This window comes from Haliotis asinina, chromosome 1 (genome assembly GCF_037392515.1).
Source record: "Haliotis asinina isolate JCU_RB_2024 chromosome 1, JCU_Hal_asi_v2, whole genome shotgun sequence".
Lineage (NCBI taxonomy): Eukaryota > Metazoa > Mollusca > Gastropoda > Lepetellida > Haliotidae > Haliotis > Haliotis asinina.
In genome coordinates, this window is record NC_090280.1 from 45,538,025 (window position 1) to 45,551,615 (window position 13,591).

Genomic DNA, 13,591 nt, shown 5'->3' on the forward strand with positions numbered 1-13,591 from the left:
GTGCTAGCAAACTTTCTCGTCACTATATGGCTGAATTCACTCCTTTTCCAAATAATTTCATCAAGCAAAATGGAATGGGAAAGCCATACGTACTGCTGTGACGTCTCGGGTGCGGAATATTCCTGGCGAAAGTGATAATGGTCTCAAATTTGGAGAACCCCGTATTTACCACATGTCTGGTGGAATGATTAAAAGTCTATGACCCATTGTATGTTCTCCTTAATAAGTAACCCGTGAAGGTCCACGGTAGAATAGGCCTCCAGCAACCCCTGCTAGCCATAAAAGGCGACTATGCTTGTCATAACAGGCTAATAACGAGATCGGGTGGTCAGGCTCGCTGACTTTGTTGACACATGTCATCGGTTCCCAGTTGTGCAGATCAATGCTCATGCTGCTGATCACTGGATTGTCTGGTCCAGAGTCGATTATTGACAGACAGCCGCCAAATAGCTGGACTACTGCTGAGTGCTCCATAAAACTAAACTCACACTGTCACTCTCCTTAATATCTTAAATGAAAAATGGCACATATTACTTTAATGTCTGGCTGGATTCACGTATGTATACGTTCATTACCTTTGTCCAAATATGATGGTGAAGTACTGTCGGAAATAGAAAAAGAAAGCTGTTTTTGACTGTTGCTCTGTATCCCTCATATTTACACAACTGCAAAAGGCATATGTCGAATTAACTCACTTGATGCTAACTGGGCATTCAGTGGGATTCGTAAGAGGATACACAGAAAAGCATGTTTACTCGTGGAATCGGCCAAAAGTACGAATAGCTGCTAAAATCAATATATCAGACTGTAGAGTGCAGTTAGGTCGCTGAGCCAGATATGACAACGGACCGTCGACTCTTCCGGCATGAAGTGCATTCGCTGCCTACTGGCGCAAGGGGTCATGTCACAGATATTTTGTGCTCTTTCGTGTGTGTTGAATATGTCTCATCTATTGATTAACAGCTTACGCGTCTTTCTTTAATGAGGTTTATGTTAAGATATGCAAATATGCAAACCTTATACCTCTAGAAAAGCATGGCAGTAAATGTCTCAAAACAGATAGGTTGCACGACCATCAGGGCAGGATATAGTTATAAATGTTAGGACACATTTCCCTACTTTAATTCCGCTGAGATCTCTACTTGCTGACTTTATCATTTCATTTCAGGTTTGGTTACTATGCAAGAGACGAAGTACGGCCGCCAACAAAACCATATACAGGCTACATCTGTACACGTCAACTGCTGCGTCTGTGGCATGAGAGGGACAGGGGTCCACTACGGCGTTGTAACCTGTGATGCATGCAAGGTCATCTATTGATTGTACTTGGCGATCGTTTGTGTAATCATGTCTCCAGTAGTACTCCTGCTTACCTTTCGCTAAAAGGAACGTTTTAGTACCATGTAAACTATACTAGTGCCAAGAAGGTAATCACATTTTCTAAATTTGACAATTCGAAATACAGCACGTCACGAAATACATACAACAAATGAATACAGCAAAACGTGCAGCATTTGACGCAACATGTAACACTCCATCTATACATTCAACGTCATCGTAATGCCATACCCCTCGTCTATACAGCTTTCGAACCACCTTAAGCAATATGTTAATATTGTTTGTCATATAATCTACATGGGCCTTTGGCCTTTATACTGAATGCGCTTCTTCTTCAAAATGTCAGACTTGAGGACACGGGCATATTTCATGCAAAAGGTAAAGGTACTTCCTTCTTTTGATGCAGTGAAGTAGACCATGGTGGTACCACCAGTTAAACGTAAATTGGTTAAGATGATTTAGTTATATTTATGGCAGTCTAATTTCTGAAAGGGAGATTATCACACCTTGTAATTGGTCCAGCAAGTTGTCGGTTTCCGTGAGTCCCCTTGTGGCAGTGTTCTGTTCACTCGGCTTAATTAGATCACTTATAAGACATGTAATCTTCAACTAAGTGACATGTATGGGTCTTATGCCCATTAATGGGTACAAAAGGTCAATTATACCTTTGCCGGGAAAGCACGAGAATGTATCCCATCTGCAAATTCAACAGAAACTTATCATGCTTTTCATTAATTAAAAGCATTTCATAAATGTCTGAGAAGGAACTTAATTTTCTTACTATTACATCAGGCTTTTTATCACCGAAACTACGGCAAACGAGGCATGCCCATGTGTGCAAAGAATGGTGCATGTGACGTCACAGGGACTGCGCGATCTCTCTGCCAGAGGTGTCGTATGACCAAATGCCAAGATGTGGGAATGTCAAAACTACCATCAATTCCCCAAAACATGACGGCTGAGAGATCACCAGGGCATGCAATTCATCTGCAAGACATACATAATAATCTTCTGGAAGACGATATATTATCTGCACATGAACAAAAACTGACTTCTATCCACTATGTCAGTCGTTCTGTGATTGCAGCTATTCAACACCAATATGAGGTACGTGTTTTCTGTTTGATTCAGAATTAGTGAAGCCGCTAACTAACTTGTTTACCTTTGTTACCCTCTCTCTGTTTTAGTAAACATATTACATTGTCTTTGATGTTTTAACTGAATGCATATATGTTCATAATCCAATGCTAAGTACCACCATGCATAAAACCTGCGGGAATCAAGCCCATTCGTATACAGTAATAACTGAAATGAACGGATGTAATTATTAAAATTTAGCACCCGTGGAGAACAACTAGTGAACCTTCGCTGACTAAAGATTCCCAAGGGAAGGGAGGTAAGTCTGCGTAGTCTGCCTGACTACAGTCTGCATTCAAAGGTAGTTTCAAAGGAACATATTTTTAGAATATAACTAGAATGCTGCAATGGACTAGACAACAATACAGAAAGGACAAATTGTTATGGATATCAAATTCTTTATTGCGTGATTGCGACGTTTCGGTACAGATTATTGTACCGTTGTCAATCAGGAATGATGCATTAAATCCAGAACTTATTTATATATATATAAACAATGAGATAACACAGTATACAAAGACACACAATTGACAACCGGAGCAACATAATGCCGTGATTGGAGAAACAGAAAGCTGGAGAAGCCAGTAGTACACAAAGGATAGTGAATGGAAGCCAGACATGTACAAATAGAGGGGGTTACAATGAATGTGGTCCGAGATGGCTGAATTGCTGTCCGAATAAGTAACAGAGGTGGGATGTTCTTTGACTCGGGTTTTGATGGGTCGTGATGTTTCACCAATGTAGTTTTGTCCACAATCACAGTTTATTTTATATCTGACACATTTCGGGTTGTTGTTGTTGACAGTGGGTTGTTTTCTTCCGTTAGCATGGAGGAGGTTGTTGAGGCTGGGGGACGCTGAGAAGGTTGTGCCAATGTTGGCTTGTTGTTTCCAGAGCCGTCTGATCTGATGCGATATTTTCCAACGTAGGGAATGGATATCTAGATTGAGGCTGATTCTGGTTTAGGTCTTTTGACAGGGGTTGACAGTGAGGCTTCAATGGTTCGGCTGACTATTTCAGGCGGGTAGTGGTTACGTTCTACAAAGACTTTCCTCGGGTGTTTAAGTTCCTCATGTAGATTGGTTGAGCAGATGTTTTTGGCTCTTCTGGTCAATGTAGAGATGAAGCCGGTTTTGACTTTGGGGGGATGGTTGGATTTGTAGTGGATGTATTGATCCGTATGGGTAGGTTTTCTGTACACAGAGATCTGAAGTTGGTTACATGAGGTGCGGGATACAAGGACATCGAGGAAAGGTAGTTGGTTGTTGTGCCCTGTTTCAATGGTGAATTTGATGTGGGGATGTAGTTCGTTGAGATGTCCGAGAAGCTGATCAGAAACAATACAGATGAAAACATTAAACCTGTCCATTAAACAGCCTTGTGTGAACGCAACCTCCATTGTGACAGTCATACACTAAAAAAAACACATTAACAGTGCAAATTCAAAGGCAGCATAGCACACACAGAAAGACCATGATGACACCCATGGTCTTAATAGTAGTAAAATAATAGTTAATAGTTAATAATAGGAAAAACATACATGGCAGTTTTGATATATGTTTTCTCAAAATTAAACTCATGTCAGCAGTTAAAGATGATCACTTTCAATCAGAATAAGCGATAATGTTAAAATCAGATTTATACGAACACAAGCTTCAGCACATTTGGCGTTGAAGCAAATGATGTAACTGATCAGTGTACAGTTAGGCGGGGTAGAAAGTAGTAACCACGCACCTTTTAAATTGTTCCTGGGCTAACAGCACAATATGTGGTTCTGACAGAGGTGGAATAGGTATCTTGATGTCAAAGTTCCTTCCAACGTCTGGCCATTGCACTGATACCAACATCAGTTGTATCTGTCAGATTTTTTTAAGGATGTTATCAGAATCTTATGCTGTCTGGACAACAGAAGTCATGGACATCACTATAATTTTCTCATGACAGGTACCTCATACCAAGAATCAGTGTCAGAATGGGTAAACCCAAGTAGGTCTGAAGCATGTCTATATGTCTCCGAAATGAATATTTCAATTTCTCAGTAATCTGTCAGACCCTCATCACGCTCAATACATTGCTGGATACGTCTTGGCATGTTTTTTCTTGTAGTATCAATGTAGTTTTGCGGTATGTTTATCCACGTATCATGAATCACTCACTCACTCACTCATTCCACTCATCAGCGTTTTCCAGTAAAGGAGTTGTATCGAGCTTGCTGATGCAACCCCAAACCATTACTGAGGGGGGAAACTTCGGAATCATTTTGTCGCTATACCCACCTAATGACCATCTCTTTTCACTAAGCCTATACAACTGACATTTCAGTATAAACGGCAGAAGAAAAGTCAAAATCCCCAATTCCTCTGCACCAGGACAGTTTTCTCTCCGTGTGTTCGTTAGTCATCATTGGCACTTTTATAGGGACGGTTTTAAAAATACCACTATTCTTGAGAGATCGTCTGACTGTCCATTCTGACATATCAGGTGTTCCTGACGACGCTGCCTTAATGGCAATCTGCTTCGTCGACCAAATGTGATAGGACAACGCAAGACTGCAACACATGTACAACGTCTGTCTCTATCCCACAACAGCCTGGGACGCCCAGATTTAATCCGTGCAAATTTCTGTAAGCAGTGTCCTCATGAAGTCCTGTTAATCTGCTGAGTTGCTTAACAAATCTGACACAAGATTCATATAAAACGGGCAGTCTACTTTTGAGCTCAGCTTGTGACATCGAGACTGCTTTGTTGTCGTCTGCTATGCAACAGGTCACGTGACCAACCAATGAAGAAAGATAGCTCCATCTACTCATAGATGTACACGTAAAATATCACCACATATTTTGCAATGTTTGTGACATTTTTTCGCAGCAACTAAGAAAACACTGAAAAGGACAATTTTGCATTGTTTTGCTGTCTACTATGTAATCGCCTGATGTAACGTTTTGTGATGCTTTGTCCAATGCTACTCTTGATTTTGTGGGTAGGATCTGTTCGTGAGTGTGTATGCACACTGCGGACATCAAATGAACATAGTACAGGATGGTGATCTGGCACACTGAAAGTGTGATCTGATAGGATTTCAGCCTTTTTGTACATCACGCATATTTGCTGCGGGGATCAGGATGTGATCTATCATGGTCTTTGGTCCTCCTTCGTATGACCTGAATGTCCAGTCTGGGCCTTGGCATTTTTTCTGTACATTTACTGAGATCATTTCATTCTTTTGAGTCCATAATGCATTCTACGTGTCCTTGCCTACGTGCGTTTGTCCTGGACAGCATCTTGGTCCTTCAGTTTTACTGTTCATGTCACTAATAAATATCACAGTACGAAAGCTACTGAGCATCAAATACTTGTCCATCTCCAAAGCATTTTTGTATGAGCCGTGTGGGACATCGATATGCTGTCTAACACAGCAAGCTTATGGGGGTAGAGTTTGTGTTCAGTTAGACCACAAATATCAATTTCGTGTTTAATTGCTGTTTGAGAGAGGTATGAGATGCTGCTGTAGATACCCCAGCAGTTCCAGGTCATGATATTCATGGATACCAACTTTGTTGTTTGCTTTTTTGTGGGCTAGGCGGCTGACTTTGTGTGTTGGGGATTAGGTGCCTGATTCTGAGGGTGCGGGTTCGAATCCCGAATGGGACTCAACCCAAAAGGTACTAGAATTCGTACTTTACTAAGAAAGTGAAATCCAAAATATGACTTATGTTGCGTTTGACCACTTTCTAAAATGGCATCGTGTAAGTTGTGCCCAGGTTATGACATAATAGGGGTTGTGCTTCAAATAAATATGCGTGGCATGTCTTCCCCTCCCTGTTAGAAGCTCGCTGATGTCACTCTCAATTGTGTTTTCATGATCAGTTATGTTACCAATATAGAATCTTGCTAATCGATCACGAGTCCGTGACCATATAGTTGTTCTAGTTGTTTTCTGTGACAGATCTGGTGTTGGAATGCTGTCTATCGAGTCGGACAGAGAAATTACTGCATTGTATGTTCTTGTTCATAAATCCCTGTTTGTCATTTTGTGCATTCACTGGAATTTTATGAGTGGTTTCACGAATGCCTGGTCGAGAAAATAGATAATCTGTCTTTCTGTTTCATGATACCGAGATACGGGGTGAATCGTTATGCATGACAGGAGACTTTCATTGTTGTTGTGACTTAATCCGAACATTGGCGTCGGCTGTCGTCCGCGTCAAACGAGAGGCAGCAAGGTTTAATGGTAATTCCCACGTGAGGTTGACTATTGGGGACTAACTGTGAATGCACACTCTGTTATGTCACAGCTTGATTGATATGTTTGGGTAGGTCGTGATAACGTTGCCGCCTGCCTGTGATTACAATGCCATTTGTATTCTGGTGGTCTTGTTACATGGGCGGTTTGTGATGTAAGGATTTCAATGTATTTGGCTTGTTTAATCTGTCTCTTCAGTTCATGGATTTCATTTTGATAGGCTTTACCTTTGTCCATGAGAGCTTGGATTTTAGTTGATTGTTCATCTCTTTTGGCCTCAAACTTGTCAAACTGGAGTGTGTTTTCTCTGATGAGTTTAGCAGGTAAGTCAACATTTTGAGCATATTCTAAGAGCAGAGAGATCTTTGTGCAAATTTACAACATTAGACTTTTGTAAATTTATCTGAGATGCACACGTACCGTGATTGATTGGTGTAGAAACTGAATTTGTTTTCAGTCTCTTGATATTCTTGATATTTCAGAAACAACAAGTGTTGGACAGAAAGCTTACCAGATGTGTGCCAGCATCCTGTGAAGACCCTGCAAGTAGGGGCGTTGCCCAAGCTGATCTCTCAAGCTTATTGTGTCAAGTACATGCTGACATCGCAGCTACAGACTTGGAAAAGAATATTTTACGCTATATTTCCTATCTGAAAGCAATCCCTGGGTTTGGGAAAATGTCAACCAATGATAAATGCCAACTTCTGAAATGTAAGTATGTTATGCTTCTGTGACACCGCCCTAGGTTTCTAAACGGCAATAGTTAGATGAAACTGAAAAAAATCGTTTCTAGGATAAATTTCACTTACCAATGACGGGGCTTTTTCGTTGCCCTAGAGAATATGTTTACTTGAAAATGGATAGATAGTTAAAAATATAACACAATGGCATGATCTTTCCACACACACAAAAAAACATAAATAAAAAAATAAATAAAAAATAAAAGATCAGATACAATGTTTGGGTACTCCATCGACAACACATGCACTGATACATGTATCCCGATCGTAAGAAGAGGTATACATGTACTTTATACATACATATTTTGGTTACAATGGCGTTAGTTTATTTCAACAGATGGCCATTTCGACTTCTTCTTACTGGAAGACTACCCTGGCTTCAACGAAGCCTTGAACGTGTACTGCACATCATCATTGTCATGCAGACCTATCCAGGAACTGAACGATCTTTGGGGAACAGAATTCGTCAATGAAGTCGTCCGTTTCACACAACGTCTAAAACACTTGAACATGACACTAAAGGAAATTATCTTCGCTGAACTTATCTGCGTCTTAGCAACAGGTACACATGTGTTTACCTCTTTAATACAAAGCCGTGGAATGACATTGAAATGCACATAGTGTACCCCATTTAAGTGCATACTCATGCTGTCACACTCCAGTTTGTCAGGTGAAAACAACTAGCCTGGAGTTTAGTAAAGGTATGTCTATCATTAAATAAGAGTATATCTGTTATGACGATTATACATGTTTCTTAAATTGCTCACATTTAGTTTGCTTGGGCGATGTATCAACTGTTTGGTACGACAACGACACAGGTTCGATTTCTCAATGTGTCAGCCAAGTTTTTGGTGTTCCCTTTTTGATATTGCCAGGAATGTCGCTACAGTGGTGAAAACCTGTTTGTAACCTACTATATTCATGCTATTCTTGTTAAAACAGGTAAAACATATATGCAACACATCAAATGCCTTCGCAGAGAGTAAACCAGTTTAATCGTGTGTTTGTATAAACATTTAAAGTTATTTTGCAGACCGCTGCTCACTGAGTGAACCTGACATCGTCAATGCCGTCCAGTGGCAGATGGTAAATATACTTCTCACCCACCTGCAGGCAACGTACATGCACCCAATGAGAAGGTTTGCTAAACTCATGGACATGGTCGCAGATATGAGAAAACTTTCAGAATGGTACAGTGACATCACAAGGAGACTTTGCCAAACCTCGGTGTCCGTGCAAAAGAGAACACTGCTGATGGAAATGTTTAACGTGTGATTAGTTAAGAGTATATGATTACGATCATTTCTATAATTACTTTCTTTATAGTTAAGCCCTTGACAGAAGCTTTGAAGATATCTGTCAAAAGGGCACCTAGATATATTCAGACTCTCTCGGCCATGAACATTCCAGTGATAAACACTTATAAAAACAAAGGAAACTATTACATAGACGTCATTCCCAAAGCTGTTTGCACCCACGTTGAGGGCAAGCGTTCCACTGTTGCTGAAAAACATGTTCAGTTAAACGTCACATGCAACGCAAAACGCAACTTTCCAGATTCGGATTTCTTTGGTATAGACACTAACACATTACCAAAAATGCAAATTATATAAAGTTGAAAAATATAGAAAGTTGAAAAATAGCGAGATTAAAAAACCCCAGCAAAATCAGAGTGCAAACGATTCACTGATTTTCCACCAGCGAAAAGGTGGTTTCAACAGCTGTGCTCCCACAGCGCATAGGCAGTGAGTGATGCGTAGGAGGATTATCGCTGTTTCTTACAAGTGATCACAAGCACGTTGAGTCTGCAGTAATAAAAATGTACTTGTCCCACACTTACGGATGTGCAAACCAAGTTTGCAAGAATGTGTATTATACCAATCTCATTGTTAAAACATGCTTTGAAACTTTTTAATTCACAAAACTCAGTGTCTGTATTATTGACACTTGTGTGTCTGCCTGCCTGTCAGCTAATGACAATTCGCAAAATTTAATACACAACTTCAATCACTGACCACATGCAATTTGAACTTAACACCTATCAGGCTATACACTATTAACAGAATACATTCACTTGTGACTCGTGCACCTGGGTTCCGTCTGTGCTGCATTATGTAATTACACAGAACGGCAGGTATGATACTTGTACATATGGCATGTTATTATGTCTGTGGTTTGAAAACAAACTGCATCCAATTTTCCCGGATGACTGAATCGGACGGACACCGATGCAAACTCTGCATGGTACTTGGACGAACGGAAGCTTCGTGTCACGCAGTAGTTCACTATCTCAGTGTTTCTTGAGTGGATTAAACGCAAATGCAGAGTGCATGTGTTTACAAAAGCCAACATCTGTGTATACATTATTTCTGAATAACAACTTCTTCTATTGTATATGATGCAACGTTTCAGTATGGATTCTTATACCGTTACGTACTCTTGCTTGACAACGGTATATGAATTCATATGGAACCACTGCATTATAAACAATAAAAGAAGTTGTTATTCATAAAAAAACAATCTTACTTTCTTATTACTCACCAGACATCTAAATAGATCATCTCTATATACAATGTTTTGTGAACAAAAGTTGGTATTTTAAAAATGGTGGTGTGAATTAGCAGCTGCGATTATTAGTGGCTGTACCCAGAAAGGGGGTTAAGGTATCGTGAAATTATTGTCCCCTTGTCAAATTTAAACTTACTCAGTAAACTTACGCAAACGTACTCAGTCTGTAAGTCCACTTGGACCCTAGTATGGTGATCTACCTTCAGTTGTTGGTGATCTATAGCCTGTGTTTGTATTATGTCTTGTCCAAAATGTGATATTAGTTTTAAACTCGTATGCTAGTTATAAATTCAAATTGTGACACGCTAGTTGTTTTACAGTTCTTTGATGTTGGTTCTCGTCACTAAATGGCTGCAGCTGAATATTGCAGATGTGACAAATTATACTTCACTCATTCACTCTATATATGCATCACGCAATGAGCCCCCTGTATATCGGGAAATGAACAAGCCTATGAAATGTCTTCCTTACGCTTAAGTGCACACACCCCCGCTATGACCGGTTTCGGTCTCCTGGGTGCTTCGTTTCGAGGGAAGTGACCCCAAGTACAAAATATTGCACTTTTGACTCGATACTGTACGCTTACAATATTTGTTCTTTATTCACCATCAGCAACGTGTACTGTGTCATGAATAAGTGATAATTGTGGCTTAATTATGTTTGGCGTTTTTGTTTTGTTTTATGTGGTTTTTAAGAGTACACCTATGCGTAGGAATAGGCAAAATTCATAACCAAATCCTTTGTCCATCTAAATATCAACAGGATACAAACATTGTTAATGTAACCGATTTTGTGACAAAGTTTTGTTAGGTATATTATCGTCTCCATGTTTTACGAATATTGTGTAACTGTGGTTTCATCAATCAGTTTTCAGATCATTTGGAATGTAATATTTCATCTATATATCCTATCCCAAAAGCAGTACTTGACAGGGGCTGTTTGATGCCTCCATGTCTTCTCCATGTATTTGCATGAACAAAATTCTTGTTGAAAAATGGTACTGCCCTCCAGTATGCATTCAATGATTCTATGCTGAACAAAGTCGCTTGTACTTTACGTAGGAACTGTACTCCAACAATAGGTCTAAATGATATATCGTTTACCTTGGCATTTTTGTATTAAGGACAATCCTGTTTACAATATGGTAAATGCTAGTTAGCAGTCATGTTCCTTTCTAATGAATAGCGAAATTAAATATTTTATTTATTTGCATTTATTTTGTTTTTTCCTCCCCAAAGATAATTTGTTTTTATTTAGCGGAAACGTGTTGATATTGTCTTTAGATTCAGGAAGATGTTTGTCACTTAATATTTTACATTCAGGTTTATAAATGTATTGCCCATAAATGCTACGATTGCTTTGTTTTCAGTTTTGGAATGCATATTTTTGTGAACAGATTGGGCATTGTAATTTTGAGAAACTGCTTAACGGAGCACCACCACAGCATTTTGTGTGGAAGTCAAGGGTGACGGAAAATATAATATGGTAGGATATGCATATGAGTTGTTTCATGCGTCGAGAACAGTAACATAATGTAATGAGCTGTCTTATGCCATGATTCATAGCTGGTCGCCAAGAGGTGACACGGCATATTCCACATGATCAGGACTTTTATATGCAGCTATCGTTATTGCCAAATTTGCATATACTAAAACCTTAACATATATTGAATTTCAAACAAAAGCAGCAGAGAACTGCCAAGAAAATATGCAGAGAACATCAAAACAGGTGTTACTATCATAACGTCAGACACATCGATCATTAGAGATGTTCTATAAATCGTAAATACATTTGTATAGCATAGTGTATAAATGAAAAGGCAGGAACGATATATTTAGTGCATGACACTTAATAATACGTATTCAGCTCTTTGTGAGTCCCCACTGTGTAGTCCTCTTCCTACAACCGTCATCTAAGCATTGACACAGGAAGTAAGCGTTTATAATTAATTAGTCTGAGATCGAGTCAGTATTGAGTAAGGCGGGTGATGAAAAAAGGCAGGAATATAACCTGCTGCCTCCATTGGTGAAAGTGTAATACGATCTAAGTGAGATATTTTCTCCCTTCGTACAACAACAAAAGCGTGGCAAACAAACTCACTGTGGAAATGGCCGCAGGGAGAACAAGCTGATAATTGATATTAACTTTACTTATAAACGTGGTATCTCGTTATGGTGAAATACGCAAATTAGGTCAATACACGGACTACTTTCACAAAACTCAACACTCGCCATATGATCCCAAGTTTAGAGAGGGTTTTGCATTTTGTAAAGAAGCATGGCTGCCCCCATTATCAAAATCTGTAATAATGATTATTGATAACAGACTGATTGTGGCGTAGTTACTGTAGTAATAGAATATTATAGAGAATAGTGGTCCCAGTATCACTCTCCCATAGAATATGGTGGGGAAAAAAACACCAGAGAAGATGGATTCAAAGAGGATTGTTCAAGAAAAGGACCTTCACGGATCATGGTGACGAGCAACATGCACACGATATACGAACCTATGCGTACGGACACACTTGTATAAAAGAATCAAATATGAAAGGAATATAATATATGTTAGTGCCAAGGATCCATGTATAATAATTATTAGTGAAATCAACCCTTTCGTAAATAGAAAGTTCGGTATAGACATAGTTTGATACATTCAGAAGCGTGCTCACAAGTCCTAAATAGGCTGGAGCAGGTATTCAAGTAAAAACAAAAGTGATCTCCAGACAACTGTTTTTCTTTTACTGTGAGATGACCAAGTTTTCCCCGCCTCCCTCTGGGTCGGGTAATATTAGAATAAGCAGAAAAATATCCAGGCAAAATGCCCAGTGTCGACCATTCTCAAAAAAGTAAACTAACAAACCTAAAGAAAAGATAAATGTAGTGATAACCATAGTTCTTTTTACCCAGTTCGATTAAATGCAAAGCAAGTACCAAAACATTCAAAACATCCAGTAGGTTATATCTGTCAGTTTGTTTTAAAGGTGTTTGTTATAAACGCAGACTTGTGTATAGTAACTTGCACCACTTACCAACAATTGCACCCACGGTCCATCAATGAATAACACTGTCACAAAATAGTATAGGAAACTGGTAATGCAGGTAGGTTGATGGCTGATTTTCTTTGAAAACATTTGCAGGTTATGATGAGACAAGCATGAAGCTCCATTTGAAAAATGCGGTGTTCACAGATCATCTCACTGCCATCAGATGCCGGAGAAGTGTGGACAATAACGAAGCTAATAGAATGTGCTTGCTGTGTAGACTGTTAGCTGTGACATTAATGCGTTTATAATGTGGCCTACTTCGATGACAGGTATGTGAAGAAAACATGTCCGTGTAGATGTGATTTATTACAAAGGTGAACTCAATGCTAACTGTGGATCGTGATGCCTATTTGTCTCTGCAGTGGTGTACTTTGGTGGCAGTTATGTGAAAAAAAATCATGCCTTGCATTGTAATGTGACCTATTGCATAGTATGTTTGATTTATCGTCCCGGACACAACGAAACAGTACCAAGTTAAAAGAACTACACACGAAGGACTTGACCTTACATTCCTCTATTTGT

General features: G+C 39.4%; 2 protein-coding genes across 2 annotated transcripts in view; one reads left to right on the forward strand and one right to left on the reverse strand.

Moving 5' to 3' along the window:
• The window catches only part of LOC137291929 (uncharacterized), a 50,091-nt gene extending 36,814 nt beyond the window's left edge, over positions 1-13,277 (reverse strand). Inside the window, exon 1 of the mRNA XM_067823487.1 lies at positions 13,055-13,277. The gene's annotated coding sequence lies outside the window, so the exon portion shown is untranslated. The remainder of the gene's footprint in view (positions 1-13,054) is intronic.
• LOC137279290 (vitamin D3 receptor-like) lies at positions 1,210-10,137 on the forward strand. The gene is made up of 5 exons (XM_067811805.1): positions 1,210-1,308; positions 2,131-2,445; positions 7,201-7,429; positions 7,796-8,020; positions 8,492-10,137. Exons 1-5 carry the CDS (start codon positions 1,258-1,260, stop codon positions 8,731-8,733), a joined length of 1,062 nt encoding a protein of 353 aa, XP_067667906.1. The 5' UTR covers positions 1,210-1,257; the 3' UTR covers positions 8,734-10,137.
• Positions 13,278-13,591: the final 314 nt, after the last annotated feature.